Below are 18850 nucleotides of genomic sequence, written 5' to 3'. Positions count from 1 at the left end.
ATCAAGCCAAAACAAAATAATTTTAAAATGAAACTGAAGCCTACCTATCTCATTCTGCACAAATATAAATGTTTCCATATTCATGAAGTATCTGGATGCTAACCTATTATTTATTATGTAAACTATAGGCTTTGTTCTTCACTCACATTATCGACATAAAACATCATCCTTCACATATAGGATATAGGTGGTGGTCACATTGAACGGCACAGTCTACGGACTATTTAAATTCAGCAGTGCAACTTTTAACGTTTCTTTAACTGCATTTTATTTTGATAATGAACGAGCTGCAATGTCAAATTAGCAAAAAATTGTTGTATGTGCGTGTGAGGCACAGAGGTGATCACTTCATTGTTTTCCCAACTGTTACTCCTTAATTTATGGTTATACCAACGCTGGTTTGTCAAAGAGATAGAAGCAAACATCATTCAAAACTGTAAAACTTTTGTAAAATAAAGAAAACTGTTTTCTGCCGTCTCGTTTTTTTTTTCTGTGAACTTTTCTGTCAGCGTGTTACAATTATCTGAAACTAAAAAAAAAACATTTGTTTTGTTAATCTGTTAATGACTTAATTGAAATATATATTTGTGTATAGGCCTATATATTCCTTTTTATGTAGCCTATATAGTTTTATTCTGTTTTCTCCATTTACAGAAACACTGCAGTGTGCGTGATGTGACCTTGTGTGAATTCGTGAATCAGCTGTAGGGCTGCACTATATATCGAAATTAACGAAATATCGGAAATGTAAATATTGCAATATGCATATCGCAAGGGTGTATGATATGATATTAAATTTAATTCAAACAATATGCAGTGTTATTTTACACTTAATTATACAATTTGTGGCATTACTTTTTATGTAATGCTAAAACACTGCTGGTCACTTTCAGAAGTTATTATATAGTGATTCTTTCTTTTCCAAGAAAGAATGTGAAACTGATGGGAATAGTTGAAATTGATTTTACACGCTTTAAGCAATATCGTATTGCATAACGAAATTATTCTTTAGTTTGGGTTAAACAAATTAGTTTTACTTGGTTGGAATAGCATTTACGCTAATAATGTCTCTATTTGTTTGACATCCCGTGGTAACTAGGATTTACACAAGCTTCAGTCTCGATCCAGAACCCCTGAGAAGAGATGATGCCAACCCCTCAGAGGACCTCAGATGATGCCAACCCTGAAACAACATACAGAACTACCAAATTTTGCTATAAGTTTGATTGCGTCTGTAACGATATCAACCTTCATATTCATCCGGAAGAAGGAGGCGGGAACCGGCGGACAATCAAAAACATTTTAATAACAAAATAAACACAAAACAGCGCACCAGCCCCTCACGGACGACTGGTGCGCATAAAATAAAAACCAAAACACAACTAAAAGCCCAGGCCTGGTCCTCTCTCGTCCTTCACTGTCGTCGCTCCAGTTTTATATCCTTCCATCTCCTCCATGGGCCTCGAGACCGGTGGGACGAACAGGTGTAGTTCATCTCCAATCACTCCCCCGGCCTCGCTCCCATGTCCCTCGGCCCCGCCCCACTCGTCACATACCCCCATCGCCCCTCGCAGGCCGGGGGGTACTCCCGAGACTGCGCTCTACTCCCCCCCCCCCTCCCTCCGGGGGGGCCGCTCCCGGGGACCTGCGGGAACCTGGGGGTAGGACAGGCGAGGCGAGAGAAAAGGAGATGGAAGGAGGAGCGACAGAGACGAGAGAGGGGAGAGAGGAAAAAAAAAAAAAAAAAATTCCGGTTCCCAGACGCACCGCTGCTCGGCCCTCCACCAGCTGGGTGATCTCCTCCGCGGTGCCTGGCGGTGGCACTGGACGGCCCTCGGCGGACGGCACGACACTCCTCCGCCACCCGGTGGACGGCGACGGCTCCTCCGGTTTTGGGCAGCCGGCAGGAGTCCCCCGTTCCCTGCTCCTCCCCGTTCCGGCGGAGGCAGCAGGCTCCGGCCACCTGGCGAACGGCGCCGACTCCTCCGCTCCCTCACGGACGGCAGCCGTCTCTCCACATCGTGGGCGGCCGGTAGCGAGCTCGCCCGTCCCCGGCAACTCGCTCCAGTCCACCGCCTCGAGCGTCCATGGCGGCACACTCCTCGCCAGCTCGATGGCACCGCGGATTCACCACAGCGGCGAGGGATCTTCAGCAGCGCGTCCCTCCTTCTCCCGGGCTTCGGCACCACTGTAACGATATCAACCTTCATATTCATCCGGAAGAAGGAGGCGGGAACCGGCGGACAATCAAAAACATTTTAATAACAAAATAAACACAAAACAGCGCACCAGCCCCTCACGGACGACTGGTGCGCATAAAATAAAAACCAAAACACAACTAAAAGCCCAGGCCTGGTCCTCTCTCGTCCTTCACTGTCGTCGCTCCAGTTTTATATCCTTCCATCTCCTCCATGGGCCTCGAGACCGGTGGGACGAACAGGTGTAGTTCATCTCCAATCACTCCCCCGGCCTCGCTCCCATGTCCCTCGGCCCCGCCCCACTCGTCACAGCGTCATAATAATTGCTGTTAATAGTGTTAATAGTGTTAATAGTGTCGTCTGTTTGATTACGTCTTTCAAACCTCTATATTGCGAGTAAATCACTCGCATATGCGACTAAATTTTACTCTGGGTGACTAAATGATGTCTGTCATTAGCCATTGGCTTATAAATTCTTAGATCTTACTTGGCTGTGCGTTCGAGGCTATTATAAGATTAGCACAGATATATTTTCACTCGATGAACACTGACTGAGCGCTTCAGAGTTTCACTCTCCATTAAATGATCTGTACTTTTTCAGTTAATCTCAATGGATGCACAGCGCACCTGTATTTGCCAAACTGTAAACTCTGTGTGAAGGCCCATGACTCGCCATGGCTTTGCTGATAGCGCTGTTTCTCACACATGCAAAGAAAGAGAGGGGGTCTTACAACATTGAATCGACTCGCTACATGTCAAAATAATGGAGCTCATTTAGAATTATTCAGCTTTTTAGAACAAACAGAAGATATGCCGGTTTCTCCTGTAGCTAATGCGCAACTGGCAATTTCATTGGCTGGCGTTCATCCATTACAGTCCCTGTTTTGATTTCAGCAAATCAGTTCGACTGAACGCAGACAACGTGATTAATATTAATGAACCCAGCAGATCATCAATCATACAATTGTATATTGTTAGTATGGTAGTAGAATTAGTAGTAGTACTATGTTTTAATAATAATTAATATGATTTATTACTTTTTTTTTTTTTACAGAAACCCTGAATGACCAACAATATCTTAAGCATTACCACCAGTCTTAAGTTCAGTTAAAATGACAAATATGCATTCATACATGGTTACCAAGTTTTAGTTCTAATTACTAAAGTTCTAACATTAAATAGTGCTTAATACCATAATATAATGCTTGACTGACTGAGATTTAAGAAGCTGTGCCATTTTACAAAGATAAGCTGAATGGAATCATGTGTGTGTGTGTGTGTGTGTGTGTGTGTGTGTGTGTGTGTGTGTGTGTGTGTGTGTGTGTGTGTGTGTGTGTGTGTGTTGGTGTGTGTGTGTGTGTAAAATAGTATATCAGTCTGGCGAGTAAACTGAAAAATGTACTAGCCAATGGCGATTATATTGCCAAGGTGTGCGTAGAGGGTTGTCTTTAATAAATTTTTCCGTACATTTCTGCCATATGTACATAAACTGAGTCACCACTGATAAGCTACTACTAAATATTATAGAAACATTCATTTTCTGTAAAGCTGCTTTGCAACCATTTGTATTGTATATAGCGCTATACAAATAAAATTGAATTGAATATCACATTTTTTAACAAGGTATCGCATAACGCATTTTTCTTCAATATCGCACAGCCTAAAAGCTGCAAATTGCCTGCCATTCATTTTCACTTAAATGTAGGCCTAATCTTTGGCGGTTTATGACGTATCCTCAGATAAACTCTAACGCCGGTCCATTGCCATTGTGAGTTACCTATGATGAATTTACAGCTGAGAGTGGGCATTTCACTCTTTGGATGTGTGCATATGGCCATACTATACCATCTGACAAACTATATTTTGTACAGATTTTGTTTTGTTTTGGCAAGTATTTAATTATTTTGTTCAAAGAAGGACATTTATGCAACAGACATGCAACTCTTTGTCTCCATGAAGTTAATTAATAAACCATTGGTATGGGCCCTTTTTATATTTCTGATGTGCTGATGGCTTTAAAAGCGGCCGATACATCCGTGAAACCCTAATATATATAAACATTTTATATTGCACTCACCATACAAATCATTGCGTGCATAATTTGCACTTAAAAAGTATGCAAAAAGTTACACTTTCTACCTCGTGGCTCTTTATTATCTAGTTTTTTGTTAACAATACATTTCAAACACTGCAAAAGAGTGTGCACCACTTTCTTTTTCTCATTTAAACCCTTTTACTATAGCCTCCCCACATCATCTTACACATGGCTCTAGAAGATGACCTTTTCACAACGTCCAAATAATGCACCAAAGCGTGAATCCACTCCTGCAAATCGCCATTAACCACACCAATTAAAAGCATTTTTAATCTTCCAGTGGGGAACGAAGCCTCCCTCTCGAATAGCCAAAAGTATGTGTTGGATGTCCACAACAGCCCTTAAAGGTTAATGGTGTCTCTGGAGAAGAAAATGTAAGGAGAATGAATGCGTGTGGGGTCTTGTTACTCGTCTCTCCCTTCCCTTGACTTCTGACAGAGCCCTGACATAAGAGCCGCCCAGTTCATTATGTTTGGGTCACTGCGCTCTGCAAATAGTCCTGCCTTTGCTATCTTCCTCATTTTTTTTGTCTTGTACTCACTATACTGTTTATACAAGGAATTAAATTCAACATGAACCAGCAGTCAGAGCTTCTGTAATGTGACATATCTTTGAGTGAAGTATGTTACTATATTAGGAAACAGTATGTACCAAAAAGTGATTATATTGATAAAGGTTTAAGAAGTTAAGTTCTTGTAAATATGGCACTTTATCTCATTACATTTGCCTACACATTTCCTTCTGTGGATCAACTGCGTGGTCTGGATAGCTAAGGTAATTCACTGATTATCTTTTTTATTAGATTGACAGGATTATTATTACAAACAACTAGTAGGTTAATGAAAAAGTAAAAAAAAAAAAATGGCGGAAAGTATATATATATAGATCTTCACTAGTCAGCTACTAAACTGAGGGATAAAGCTTCGTTCAAAGTGATAAATGAAGAAACAGCTGGATTTTGTATAATTACCACATAAAGAAATGAACAGCCGGACGAAAATGGGGTCCTTCAACACCTTTCCAATGTTATTCAAATTAAGATTCACTTGCAACCACATGCAATCTGTCTTCATAATAATGAATTTAATTATCAATTAATCAGATCTACTCACAATCAAGACACTCTCCATCTCAATCCAATTAGACTGAATTTATTGATGGATTCATTGATGGAAATTACTGTGTATGTGTGCGTGTACACATCTGTGCAGGTTTCTTTGAGATTGTTCCTCTCCATGAGAAAACTGTAGAGTAAACAGGAGGACAGGATATTTCTCAGTGCCAGCCATATGATGTTTGCTCAGCTCTCCAGATTTGAACCGTCTGAATCATTCTGCCAACCCCTTTCTCTTTCTCTCTCTCATCCACCTCTTGAATAACCCTCTGCCAGAAAACCTTAGCCTCATCCTCTTTATCTCAACCCCTCCATCCCTCATTCCCTCTCTGAGGAACATCTACGCCCGATTCAATTCAATCCTGCTTACAAACAGCGAGTTTCTGCTGTGATCAAGTCCTCCTGGGAAGTTTGTACTTACAAGCTCAGAACTCATAAATGCATTGTGCATTTTTTTTTCCTTTTTCCGATACTGACAAAGAAAGCTTTTTAGCACTACTGCAACAAAATAGGGAGCAAAGGATGCTCATAAGATTTGTAATTGATGGATTATCTGTGCATTTCATGCTGCTGTTGAGAATGATGGTAAATGCAGTTTGGTCACACAAGTCTAATGCCTCATAAACTGGCTAAATGACTAGTGGCAAGCTTTATTGCTGTTCTTCATCAGAAGTACAACACACAGAACGCGTGCAGACTATATTATACCATAAATATTGACAATTATATTCAATAACAATTTCTTTCCACCCTCATTATTTTAATTGACACACTGTAAACACAGATGCAAAACAGAAACATTTGATTTTATGACTTGGTTCAACATATAAATACGATCACATGGACTTGAATGCAGCATGACAGCCCTGCTAGAAGTGCACTTTTTGCACTTAAATTTATAAAACAAATAGATCCAGTCCTGAATGCTGATTGGTTGATATAATATTCCATGAATTCTAAAAACCCAATGTTGTAACAACTGTGACAAAATGTAATTGAAAGGGAAAGGATAGTAATATATTTGCTTAACAAAATAATGTTTTAATGAAAACGTTTTACTTTTATTAGCAATTAAACACTCAGGGCCTTGCTGTATTGTAAATGTACATGTTGCAGGCACCTCAATACGTGTATATCCACAATACTACACATCATCATGTACTTAATTGCATAATTATTAATTTAAACCAAAAAAAAAAAGAATTATAAGTCGAGCTGTGACAAGACATCAGTTACAGCAGGTCCATCTTTCTAGGCTCACTGACTACATAATATGGTGAAAGAACTATTATTGCAGTTATTAAAATTATTATTATTATCAATACCCTTTCTATTAATCACTCTGTGCCTAATGACACCTCTTAACTTTAGTGATAATTATAAAGCATATTTTGATTTCTTTCCTGTATCTCTCCCTACTCTCTTTTTTGCTTTGGTTTATGTGGGAATCTTTTAGCATGCTTTCTTTGAGACTCTTACAGCCGTGAACAGAAATCCATCCCCTGCTTGTTCTCAGGACAGAGAGGTGTAAGGTGTCACATTCAAATGAGTCCCGCACTGTTTTTGTCCAAAGCTCTTTATTACTCTATTGATTCTGAGAGTGTTACGATGACAGCGATGAACAGAGACTGACAGTGATTTGATGGGGCGTCAAATGTGCCTGTGTCTCTTTAATGATGCTGTAATTGAGCCTCACATGCTATGGCAACAAAACAGCTCAATCTACAACCCACACAGAGGTGAATAAAAAGAACAACAGGCCAGATAGTTAATTCCATCCAAAAGTATTTTAAGCAAGTGCCGTAATTATAAAATGTTGATCAGTTGCGAAGTGGTTCACATTTCAAAACCGCTCATATCAGTGAACACTTCACATTGTGTCTTAATGCACAATGCAACTATATAAAACATGATGTTCTCTCTCTCTCTCTCTCTCTCTCTCTGATTTTTTTCTCTCATTACAATTTCCTCACTCTTCCTCTCTTCTCTGTCTCTCTTTGACATTGTCTCTCTTTTTCTCCCACAGGAGCAGTCTCTCTTTCGACCTCTCTCTCTCTTTCTTTCTCCTCTTAAACTCTCATGAATCTTTCAGAGAGAATGTCTGTAAATCCGGCCTTGCACACACAGTAGAAAAAAAGATAATTACTTTTTATCACACATTAAATCCCCTGACACCCTGGACATCAGAGAGGGTCCTTCTGCCCATCCTGAATGAGCATGACCCTGCTAGAGTGCTGACTGAAGGGGAATGGATGTTTGTGCCCTGGAGAAATGGATGAAAGAAGTGTGGAAGATCTCTCTTTTATGTTCTCTCTCAGCATATGACTAGATTAGAGTCACATGCTTAATTAATTTAACGTCAATGACATTATACAAAAACCTGAAAAAGAGTTTGCATGCTAAAAAAAAAAGACATAATTAGGTAGCCTGGAACTTAGTTGTATCCATATGTAATTTATTAAATAAAAATCTCTATATGTGGTTGAAAAAAATAACAGGGTTTGGCGACCAGCAACCCGCTCCAAAAAAAGCCTAATTAGAGATATATATATGTGTGTGTGTGTGTGTGTGTGTGTGTGTGTGTGTGTGTGTGTGTGCTTGTTTTTGTGACATATCAGGACTCAACTCTGTATAATGACATGGGTATGACACAGGTATTACAAGGAGAGGATGATTTATGAGAACAAACATGTGTGTGTGTGTGTGTGTGTGTGTGTGTGTGTGTGTGTGTGTGTGTGTGTGTGTGTGTGTGTGTGTGTGTGTGTGTGTGTGTGTGTGTGTGTGTGGTGTGTGAAGCGTTTTGGAGACATTGCCACTGTTCTTCTGGATTTAGTCTGTCTCAGTTTATTCTGTTTCTTCATGCTATTCCAGACAGACTGGATGATGCTGAGATCAGATCTCTGTGTGGAGCACTGGCTGTTGTCAGACACCTTGTGCAAACAAAAATCTCACTGGATTTTTACAATTAATGGCAAAAATGTATGGAAATGTAAACTGATATTTACTACTGACACACTACAGCAAAAGATAGAAATAACTGACTTAAAAACAATTTTTTGTTGGTGAAAATACTAGTGGCCTAAGACTTTTGCACAGTATGCATATATATATATATATATATATATATATATATATATATATATATAAATATATATACACACACACACACACATAATAAAGTAATATTACATGATTCACTTTCACTGTATGAGAAATCAAGTTTGTTTTCTGCAAAAAAAGTATTTCACTGGGCAAAATGTGGTTTGAGCAACATCATAGATGAAGAGGGTAGACTTCTCCTTTTTGGGTGAACTACCACTTTAAATACTGACTAAGGGTGGCTCCGGATAACTCCTCAGATATTAAATATGGCTGCTCCACAGGTTTTTGCTCTCTGTACAGTACAAGGAGGAAACGTCTCATTTATAGTGGACTTGGCCCGCACTCCAGAATTGAGCTGTCATTTAGTCAGCCAAATAGAATAAGTGGGGAGGATTAAACCAGCACAGTCATGCAGATAACACCTCTGACAGTCTTCCTTTCTCTCTCGCTCTCGCTCGAATACTAAACAGGCCGCTGAGTGACAGCTTGTCAGAGGGCAAGAGTGGAGCGCTGAAACCCGGCAACCCAAGAGCAGGGCGATAACAAGCAGGTCAAAGAAAACAATTACGGCCCTGTCGCTTTCTAATGGACACACGGGAAATAATCATGTTCCTGTGTGTGTGTGTGTGTGTGTATGTGTGTGTGTGTGTGTGTGTGTGTGTGTGTGTGTGTGTGTATGTGTGTGTGTTTGTGAAATCCATTATGTCCCGACAGCCCTTGCAAAGTCATTTGTTGGTCCTCTCAGGTGTCTCATTTTTTCGTCCACTTCAAGTGTTGTTTTGCCCCCTTTCCCTCCTCGCTCTTTTCTGTCCATCTCTCAGTTGCGTCTCTCAGCGTTTCATTTCTCCCTGATTTCTCGCATTGTTATTCCACCCCCTCAGACAGGCTCTCCATCTCGGTCTAGAGCAGCAATCACAACAAAACAGGGAGCCGTCACAGTAAGGCAACTCGTTTTGTTTCCATACAAGTTGCGATGGAGTGAGGCTTTCAGACTCGCCTGCTCATTTATCCCTGGCAGCCTCGGCAAGAATTCACTCACTCTGGTACTCTCAATTAAGTTAAAACTCTTTCCTTTTAAGTTTTGTTCACCATTCCTTCCCACTTTTATTCAGTTTTTTTTTACTACTTTTTACTCTTGTTTGACTCGGAGAGAGATGGGGTTACAGCATGGGGCAGCCATTAGACATGGGTGAAGTGTCTCATTCAAGGGCTCAGACAAAGTGGTTGGAGAAGGAATGAGCTTTCTGTTCATTATAAGGAGCTTTTACCCACTGGACTGTGCGTTCAAGGCTTATCTCTGCCATTTCTAATGTGTGTAAATCAGAGTGTTGGCAAACATTCATAAAGATCACACATTGCGGAAGTAGACAGTGTTAGTGTAGAAATAAATGTGCATCGTAAGCACAAGTTAATTAAACTATTAAGACAAATCTTGTCAAATGCAAGTGAATCCCTCAACTACAGCAGTAAACACTCAAAGAAACACTTCAGCAAGACCTAGTCAAGGGAAAGAGGGACAGAAAATATTAGAAAAGATGAGACATTGTGCAAAAAAAGGAATTTATGAATTCTTAAATGCCTCATGCTCAAGGATATGGAAATTAATCTAGAAGCCATAAGAAACAAACACTGGGTGAACTGGATTATCCAGTAGTCTGGCAGTTTCTGGATCAGCTATTTGTCTGGCAGTGTGCAGATGATAAGAGACTTCACTGAGCTGCAAATGAGTAGCTGTCAGAGAGCAGGAGACAGACAGAGACAAATCTGCAGCTCCCTCAGGGTATATGATCTCTCATTAGTTTTAATTAATTAATTAATTAATATTCTTATTAATAACAGACATCTCCTCGCAACCTCAATGAAATAAAAAATTCTGACAGGCAAATTAAAAAAATTATGCGTCTGAGTAAGATAAACTTACTTGGCCCTGTAATAAATTATAATGCTGCTGCTAAAACAGACAGGGCCTGGGGATAAATTTACATGGGTGAGGAACATAGAGGGCCCTCTTCATCACAGGACCCCAGAAATCTTTTGGATGTTTTTTTTATATATATACAACTGAATTACAACAGCCTAAAATAATTACAAGCTCCATTCTCAAACAAGCTTATGTTATCATTAACAAAATGCGGCAAAAAGTACAATCATAATACGAAGATATACTTTTAAGTACATTTAAATACTAAGGTAATGCCATGGTACTTGAATGTAATGTTAAGCCATGAAAGACATAACAGAAGTCCTGTGAAATTATCTTGGTTTTATTAGTCAAGGCCCAGAAGTAAATTAGCTAATTCTATTTTAATATGTGTCCATTGTGGTTGTCTGTTGATTAACTTTATTGTCTGAGTGTTAGTCCTTTAACACATAGACCTCAAGCCAAAAGCCGAAATGCACAAACAACACATTTATTAAACAATGCATGGAAGATCATTTATAAACTTAATAAACCTAATTAAAAAAGAGCATAATTAAACATTTATGCTTAATAAACTATTGATTAAAATATTTTTGTTAACACCTTTGTTTCCATCCAACTTACTACATTTCTGCCATTGTTCTTAATTAGAAGAGTTCTCAAAGATTCAGCTCAATTTTCTACATCAGTAATTCAATTCAAAGTGAACAAGTGGAAGAAACGTATCACTTTATTTAAATTTAAGGCATCAATTAAGTTTTAACGTACAAGACTTTTTCTTCTAGAATTTCTTGGTTTTGTTTAAACATTTAAACAGCTATTTAACAGCAGAAAAATAATTGATCTTTCAGATAAAATAAAAATGGACAGTTCTCTATTTTGTCTTACAGGCTATAAGTTCTTCCAAACACGTGAAAACTTGCTTGGTTCTTTTCAGAAATCCTCTTTATCAATTAGCTATAAGTCTATCATTATTGTTCTAATTCAGCTTTTATGTGTTGTATTTGAATGCCTCGGGTTATTTACGACAAAGAAAATATGCTTATAAAAAATAGTTATCATATGCTAAACAACAGACATGGATAAATATGTCCTATTCTCCGCACAATTTCTCAGCGACCCACGATTCAAGCGGTGATGCTGTGGTACATGGTTTGGATGTTCCCAGAGCGCCACCCTCCGGCGGAGCGATGAACTGCAGCCATTTCACAGCGGCACGGACACGGTGACCGATTCCCTCACTCGATACGAGACTATTTTAAGATCTAATCGCCGTTCTCAAAAGTTCCCCAAACCGATCGTTTACAGACGCAAACAAATATCAAATTAATTATCGCAGTCACAAATAACCAACAGCTGTTTTAATTATGAGCGCACTATGTATTTATTAGGCTATTGACTGAGTAAACTTTTTTTTAATCCAGTCTGTGATGTCATTTATAAATATACAGCTTGAACATAGAATAGCCTTAACACATAGTAATTTAAAATATAATAAACGTAATGTAATGTAATACAAAACAATACTTTTAAAGAGGACGAGAGTCTTTCAGGATAAAAATAATATAAAAATAACTGAGGTAAATAACGGCAACATACAGATTTGACTATAAAAAGCCATAATATTACACGATGAATAAAGCAACACCATACCTTCTGGAATTCGTATTCACCTAACATTAACGTTATAGCATGAAGTTAACATCTCCCCTCAGAACATCGTTATTAATAAACAAAACGCAATTATTAAAGTTTCATCCCGTCTTGGGTTACGGCATTCAAAGCTCGCCAACCTCCGCAAAGTGGCCAAAAAGAAACAGAGCAGAATGCAAACTTGCCTGGAAAGAACTCTCCAAATGTGAGTTGAAGATGAAAAACAAGCAGCAGAACGGCGAAGTAGTTCCTTTGGTCCATTCTCGCGGTCACTACTTCACATACTCGCTGTACGTCCGCGCGCGAGAGAGCTGACGGTTTCCCGGCATCAGTGATGTAGCGCGCGCGACTCGAGCCGTCAGTCGACAGCTGTCTGACTCTTGGCTCTCTGTACTGCTACGACGAGGGTGTGTGGGGAGGAGAGTGGGTGCGAATGAACGAAGAGAGGGTTCCAATATCCCCCAGGTCCCTAGACCTGCCTGCCAGAAATACTGTGGTGAAGTGATGGTTTAAACACTACCGCGTGCGCTGGAGACGCTCTTCTCGTGCACCTCGCGATACGGTGCGCACTTGCGCGGTGCCTAAAAGTAATTCAACACCCCCTGAGCAATGAGTGAGAGAGGTTCCAGACCACTCTAGTTTCATTGTTTTCCACGGTGTTACATACAGAGGCCCCTTAAAGTATTTGGACACTTAAGACACACTTAAAAATGTATGAATGCTGTGGTGTTAAATAAAATATCAAACCAAATATTTCAAATATAGTACAAGAACATTTATCATTTCACAAACATAAGTTTTAATGATCAAATATAGGCCTAGACATTATATGGAAAATTTGTTGGTGGAACATACCAAGTTAAAATGCTGTAACCAAGATGACCAAAAGTGTACAATAATGCCATTAATGGTACTATAATTGTATGAAACCGTGATTCTTTTATATTCTGAATAAAATGCATGGTACTGTGTATAGATGGTCAACTCCATGGTCCATTTATAAGATAGAAACACCCTGAGTGGGCAGATTTCAGTTGCAGTGTTTTATGGTTAGACCTAATTTATGAATTCATTATTTAGTGATGTGGAAATCAATGCCTCATTAACACAGAAAGGTGCCCTTTCATCCTTCATACGAACTCACTCTTGTCCAAGAGTCTTCACTCCACTATCAATCTCCCTGGCTCATCCCATTCTATTGGTTTCAGTTGCATAAATGCAAAGGTGTTTTTGTTGTTGTTGTTGTTGTTTTTAACTCTGAATTAAAACAGAACAACTATCAACAAAGCAGGTTTATTTGGTATTAATAGTGCCAAAAATAAATAAACAAACAGAAATAGTGATTTTTTTTCATATCATGATTTATATCAGAGTGAAACTGAAAATAAAATAAAAAATAGTAGGGTGCATTTAAATTATGCAAATTGTATTATACATTTAAAATAAAAAATAAGAAAAATGAATAATAAATATTTACTATTTCTCTGTAACTACAAAAATGCACAGATGTTCTTTGGAACATTCTCAAATAATGGTGAAAAACGTGATCATCGGGTTTTACACAAACGTTTGGAGCTCCATTGTTGCTGTCATAAAAGCAAAGAGGTGGCAAACTAAATATAAAAAAACTGAGAAATTCATATGAATTTTTCAAATCAGCCTTGCTTAACATCTTTATGCAGGTACTCTCATTTAATATTTAAAAAAATATATATTAAATTATAAGACTACAAAATTTAAGCATGGCCTCAGTGGCCTCAAACTTCGGTGCCCCACTCTACAGATATATTAAACATAATGACAAAGGCAGAACTAGTGTCAGGCAGCAGAGTTAATAAACACAGCAGGGGGCTGTGGATTGAAAAGCGCCATACTGTAGGTGCAAATCATTCTGTTGCTCCGAGAGGTGAGAAGGCGTCCCCCCCACACACCTGCCAATAGTTACAGCCACCAGGAGGCCTTTCTACAGCTTGAATGTGTGTGTAATATGTACTCTGTGCCCTAAGGTTTCAACCATTTACCACGCTCATCCCAATCATCAGAAAGGTCATAAAGAACTCTTATAAGCGTAACTGTCCACCATCAAATGCATGCAATGTGCCATCCACTCTTCTTTTCTCCTACATGCAGGGAACATCTCTCGGTTAGTCAATAGATTTAATTGGCCGGCTCAAAACCTGCTGGGTCGAGTTGGACAATTTAAGAGGCGTTGCTTAAAAAGACAGAAAGTGTGAGCTAATGATATTTCTCTGGGCGGGATTGGAAAACAGTGAAAATGGTAGAGTAGGGAATTAGCTACTGTGTTTTTATGAGTTCAGAAAAAGAGTTTTCTAATCACCAGAGAGATGGACTGGCTATTAAGGATTCAATATGTCTCTGGGAAACTAGAGGGCAAGAAAGATTTTTGTGTGGTGCTAAATTCATGCATTATGTATAAATATTAGTTCTCAACTTATTGATTAAACTGCATGTCTGGAATCTTTAACAACCTCCAAATGCAAATCATAAAGTTATAGATAATACCATACAATGTTTCTACCAGTGAATGATTTTTATAGCCAAGTTAGAGTACTTTACACAGTTGTAGGAAGTTTATTCAGCTATGGCCACTTTTATGATTAAAATAACATTTTCATCTTTTTCTTTTTGTTATATAAAGGACACATTCAAACTTTCCTAATACTTTTTCGATTGTTTAATTGTCCAAAACATATTGAGCTATTAAATATTCAAAATAAAAATTGCTTATTAATAAATCCATAAAAAAATTATATTACATTTCATGTTGATAGACCAACATATATATATATATATATATATATATATTTATTCTATGATTATTTCACTCTTCGACTACAATCAGAGACTAAAATAAATAACTAGATACCATATTATACCATATATACCATAACATATTCATTGCTTGAAAATTAAACAAATTACATCTATACCTCAGTTTTTCGATCACAACAAAGAGTTTTACCAGTAAATATGGTGATTCCAGTCAAATTAAACTAGTCAACAGGGCAGAGATTGCCTAGCTGAAGAAACTCTACTCAGTCCAGAATGCACATAGAGTAAGCACTGTCTCCATTCATTTCTAAATATAGAAACACAAGATTATGTCCCGATTAAAATGCAAACTTGACAGTTCATTGGCCATACTGAAAAGCTTTTATGCCCACATCTTTCTGATTATATTTAGACTGTAAGTTTTTATATTGGTTCATATTTTTATAACATAAAGTCTGTTGTTTATTGAAGCTCCTCAGGTAATATTCATTTTCACTCTCATTGCAAATAGGCCCCACAACCTTCAAAACTCCTCCAGAACTTCATTTTAATTCTTCCCGCATGCCACATCCTAACACTTTCGCCCCTTCATTAAATACACTAGACAGCACAACAGGAAATTGCGGTCAGTCAGATCAGATACTTGTGCACCCAGGAAGTTATTGGGGACCAGTGTCGGACTGGAGGTCGGTTTATTGGAATATTACATACATATCGCTCATTGGGATCTTCAATAGCCTCTTATTTTAATTACAAGATCACTAACATCGTATTAATTTTTCATACAGGTTCCAAGGATACTTCAGTCAGAAATAAAACTTTGCCATTGTTAGACACCCTCATGCCATTAGAAACTGGAAGGACTTTTGTGAATAAAAAAAAAAAATATATATATATATCAACTGGTCAACTATCCATTGGGGACCAAGGGCCACTCATATTCTTGAGTGAGTGAGCTTCATAAGAACTTAAGACAAAATCACAACCAAGTTGCAACTCCCAATTCAATTAACTAAAACTAAAATTGAACTAAATTACAATATTTTGCGCAATATCTCTTTCATCTCAGTGTTTGATTAAAAATGACAGATTTCCCTTTTTTATGGAACATTAAAACTGCTTCTTTTTTTCTTCTTCTTGATCTTGATTGATTAGTTTTTCCACTAATTCAAATTCTGTCATTGTTTACTCACTCTCATGCCATTTAGAATCTGTAGGACTTTCATTCTTCCATTGAACACAATCTGCTTTATTTTTATTTAAAGGGACGTTCTCCCTTGTGTTCCAGAAAACAAGAAGGTCATACATTTTCAGAATGACATGAAGGTGAGTAAATGATGACAGAAACACTTTTAGGTCAACTATTCCCAGAGCCACTTGTTTTAGTAATATTCAGTGCACATACAAAAATTATAAGGGTTTGTAAACAGTTTGACAAAGTGGAAAGAACCTAAACCCCATTCGTGGCTGAGCTACAACTTCCAGTTCAATTAATTAACTCCTCTGGTGTCAAGCTAAACAAACACCTTCACAAACAGTCGTAATTGTGCATGAAGTTTAATCAAACCAACTTTTGTGTGATGAAGTTCTGTAACAATGGCCACTGACTTTAATGGATTACACAGCCGTGAAACTTAGCACATCTTGTTTGCCTAGCATCGGGATATTAGGTCCTCCGTTCTAGGGCAGACACCGCTGTGTAACTTCACATGGACCCATTGCTCCTTCCCATGACTTCTCTTTCAATTAAAACAGCTCAAACAATGTCTCTCCCTGCGGAGCCGTTTAATGAGACGACTAATGTGTAATATCAGCTTCACCTCAGTGCTGGAGAAGCGCCTCTCTGGCCTTTTAATACCAACGCATGTGTGCTCAAGAGACTCGGGACCCCCTGCTGTTTGCAAGAAGCGAAAGCTCCCGGGACAAAAACCTCTTGTGGAAATGAATGACTTTCCGCTGAACTCATCTGATGTCAAGACCGCATCTCAAGGATGCAGACAGTGACCTGACGACCTCACTGTTAGTTCAAAGTGTTTAGGGGTAATGTGGTGGAGAGGGGAAGTGTAGAGTGAAACTTGAGCGAAGATGGAAGCCCATTACTCATCTAAAGAACTGCATAGATCAATTTTGATGCACTACCTTGGACATAATTTAATGATCGTGAAATCAATAGTCATAATCTTATGTGCTGAGCACATTAAGAGGCTATCATTTGGAAAAGCACCAAAGGGCCCAGAAAAGGACCGGGCTGAAAGGAGTCTGAAAACACTCTGGGAACTTAGCTGCACAATATTCTTCGTAAGTGCACATGGCAGATAATATATTTTTGATTCAATCACGCAGTGGCTGAATATGGCCAATTATAGATGATTTGATGAGCACTTCCCAAAAGGCCAAGATTAGATTTCAATTTTACAACGAAAATGGATAAATTAAATAAAAGTAGATCTATTAAGGTAATGGAAAGAGAGAGAGAGAAAAAAAAAAGAAATATATATATATATATATATATATATATATATATATATATATATATATGTATGTATGTATGTATGTATGTATTAAAGGGAAAGTTCATCTAAAAAAAAAAAATTCTGTCATTTTTACTCACGATCATGGTTTTAAACTCTATGTCTTTCTTCTGATGAACACAAATGTGTCCAAATGACACTGGACCCTGTTGATTACATTGCTTGGACCAACAACAACAACAACAACAAAACACTAGCAGCACCAAAATATCAATGCTTACTGAGTTGCTTCTGTGTCAGGCTGTTTGGGATACTGGAACATGAGAAACGAGAAGAACGAGATGTTCCTTACCATGTTTAAAGGCAACATCACATAACTTCTTTGTAGGCCAGTCTGGATTTCAGCATTCACTGTCGTGGGAATTAAGATTTTAACTATATGAATAATTCATGTGTTCAAGCACATTTAAAAATATTAATCCGTGCAGTGGAAGGTTGTAACAGTGGATGGGATGTTTCCTGTCCTGAGTCTCTATGTATATGCTCTCAAATTCACAGACATCATTTGTGAACTTGTGTAATTTCAGGTAAATATTTGCCAGATGATGCCAATCCTCTGAACAATGTCAAAATGATTGCCTGTCAACTATTATAACCCGCATGAATAACATTTTCTAGAAATTCATACAAATATAATAGCCCCTTTCACTTGCACTCATGGAGAATAGGACAAACAATTAAATAATCTTGGCAATCAGGCTTTAGACGTCAAACCTCATACAAAGGACCTGCGAGTTAATTTGCATTCTGAATGGAATGTTAAATCTCACATTGTCCATGTCACAAAAAGATGCCTTTCTTCCATCAGAGAAGTCAAATATTTCCTTGACTGCATTATATAGTTAACTCATGCCTTTCTGTTTTGAAATGATCGATAACATAAAATCAAAATGGAAGTTTTGTGGCTTTTAGTCAGCGCCTGCTATGCTCATCTATATCCTGGTGTACTTATAAAATGATCTGAACTATATGCATCATATTACATAATATTATAGATTTAAGAAATAAAAGGTTTTGTTTGTATGGTACCACTATACAACCCATACAGGTTCTAAATGTATAATGGCAAACATATATTTCAAAACACATATGTTTTTCATTCATCTCTCTAGAGAGCAGCATGATATGCCATAGCCAACGCACACAGAAAACACTGCATTTTTCTGCATTTCATCCTGAACAATACCTTGAAACCTTTGGGGAGACAAGGAGAGAGGAGTGCACAAGTGTAATATAAGAGGAGATGAAAAATAAATAGCATTTTTATATGATTTTCCACCCCTCCACATCAGTTTTATAAAAGTGGTGCAATGGGATGCTATGAGAGACTTCTCTAGTAAAAGGTATTGGGAGTGTAGAGTAATAATTTTCTTTCTCCGGCCGCTCAACATTGATCTGTGCTAGTGAAATCATCTCTGGGCTGTTATTAAATCATCATAGCAC

The 18850-nt window shown here is 38.1% G+C and overlaps 1 protein-coding gene across 9 annotated transcripts in view; it reads right to left on the bottom strand.

Moving 5' to 3' along the window:
* Positions 1-12584, bottom strand: part of LOC132160797 (receptor-type tyrosine-protein phosphatase T) — a 236362-nt gene extending 223778 nt beyond the window's left edge. For 7 of the 9 annotated variants that reach the window (XM_059570487.1, XM_059570489.1, XM_059570490.1 and 4 more), the window contains exon 1: positions 12265-12584. In XM_059570487.1, coding sequence (XP_059426470.1) covers positions 12265-12344 — 80 coding nt within the window. In that variant the 5' untranslated portion in view covers positions 12345-12584. The remainder of the gene's footprint in view (positions 1-12264) is intronic. The other 2 variants (XM_059570494.1, XM_059570495.1) reach the window with 1 other exon arrangement.
* Positions 12585-18850: the final 6266 nt, after the last annotated feature.

Source organism: Carassius carassius, chromosome 17 (genome assembly GCF_963082965.1).
Source record: "Carassius carassius chromosome 17, fCarCar2.1, whole genome shotgun sequence".
Lineage (NCBI taxonomy): Eukaryota > Metazoa > Chordata > Actinopteri > Cypriniformes > Cyprinidae > Carassius > Carassius carassius.
This window is presented reverse-complemented; position numbering and strand designations above follow the sequence as displayed.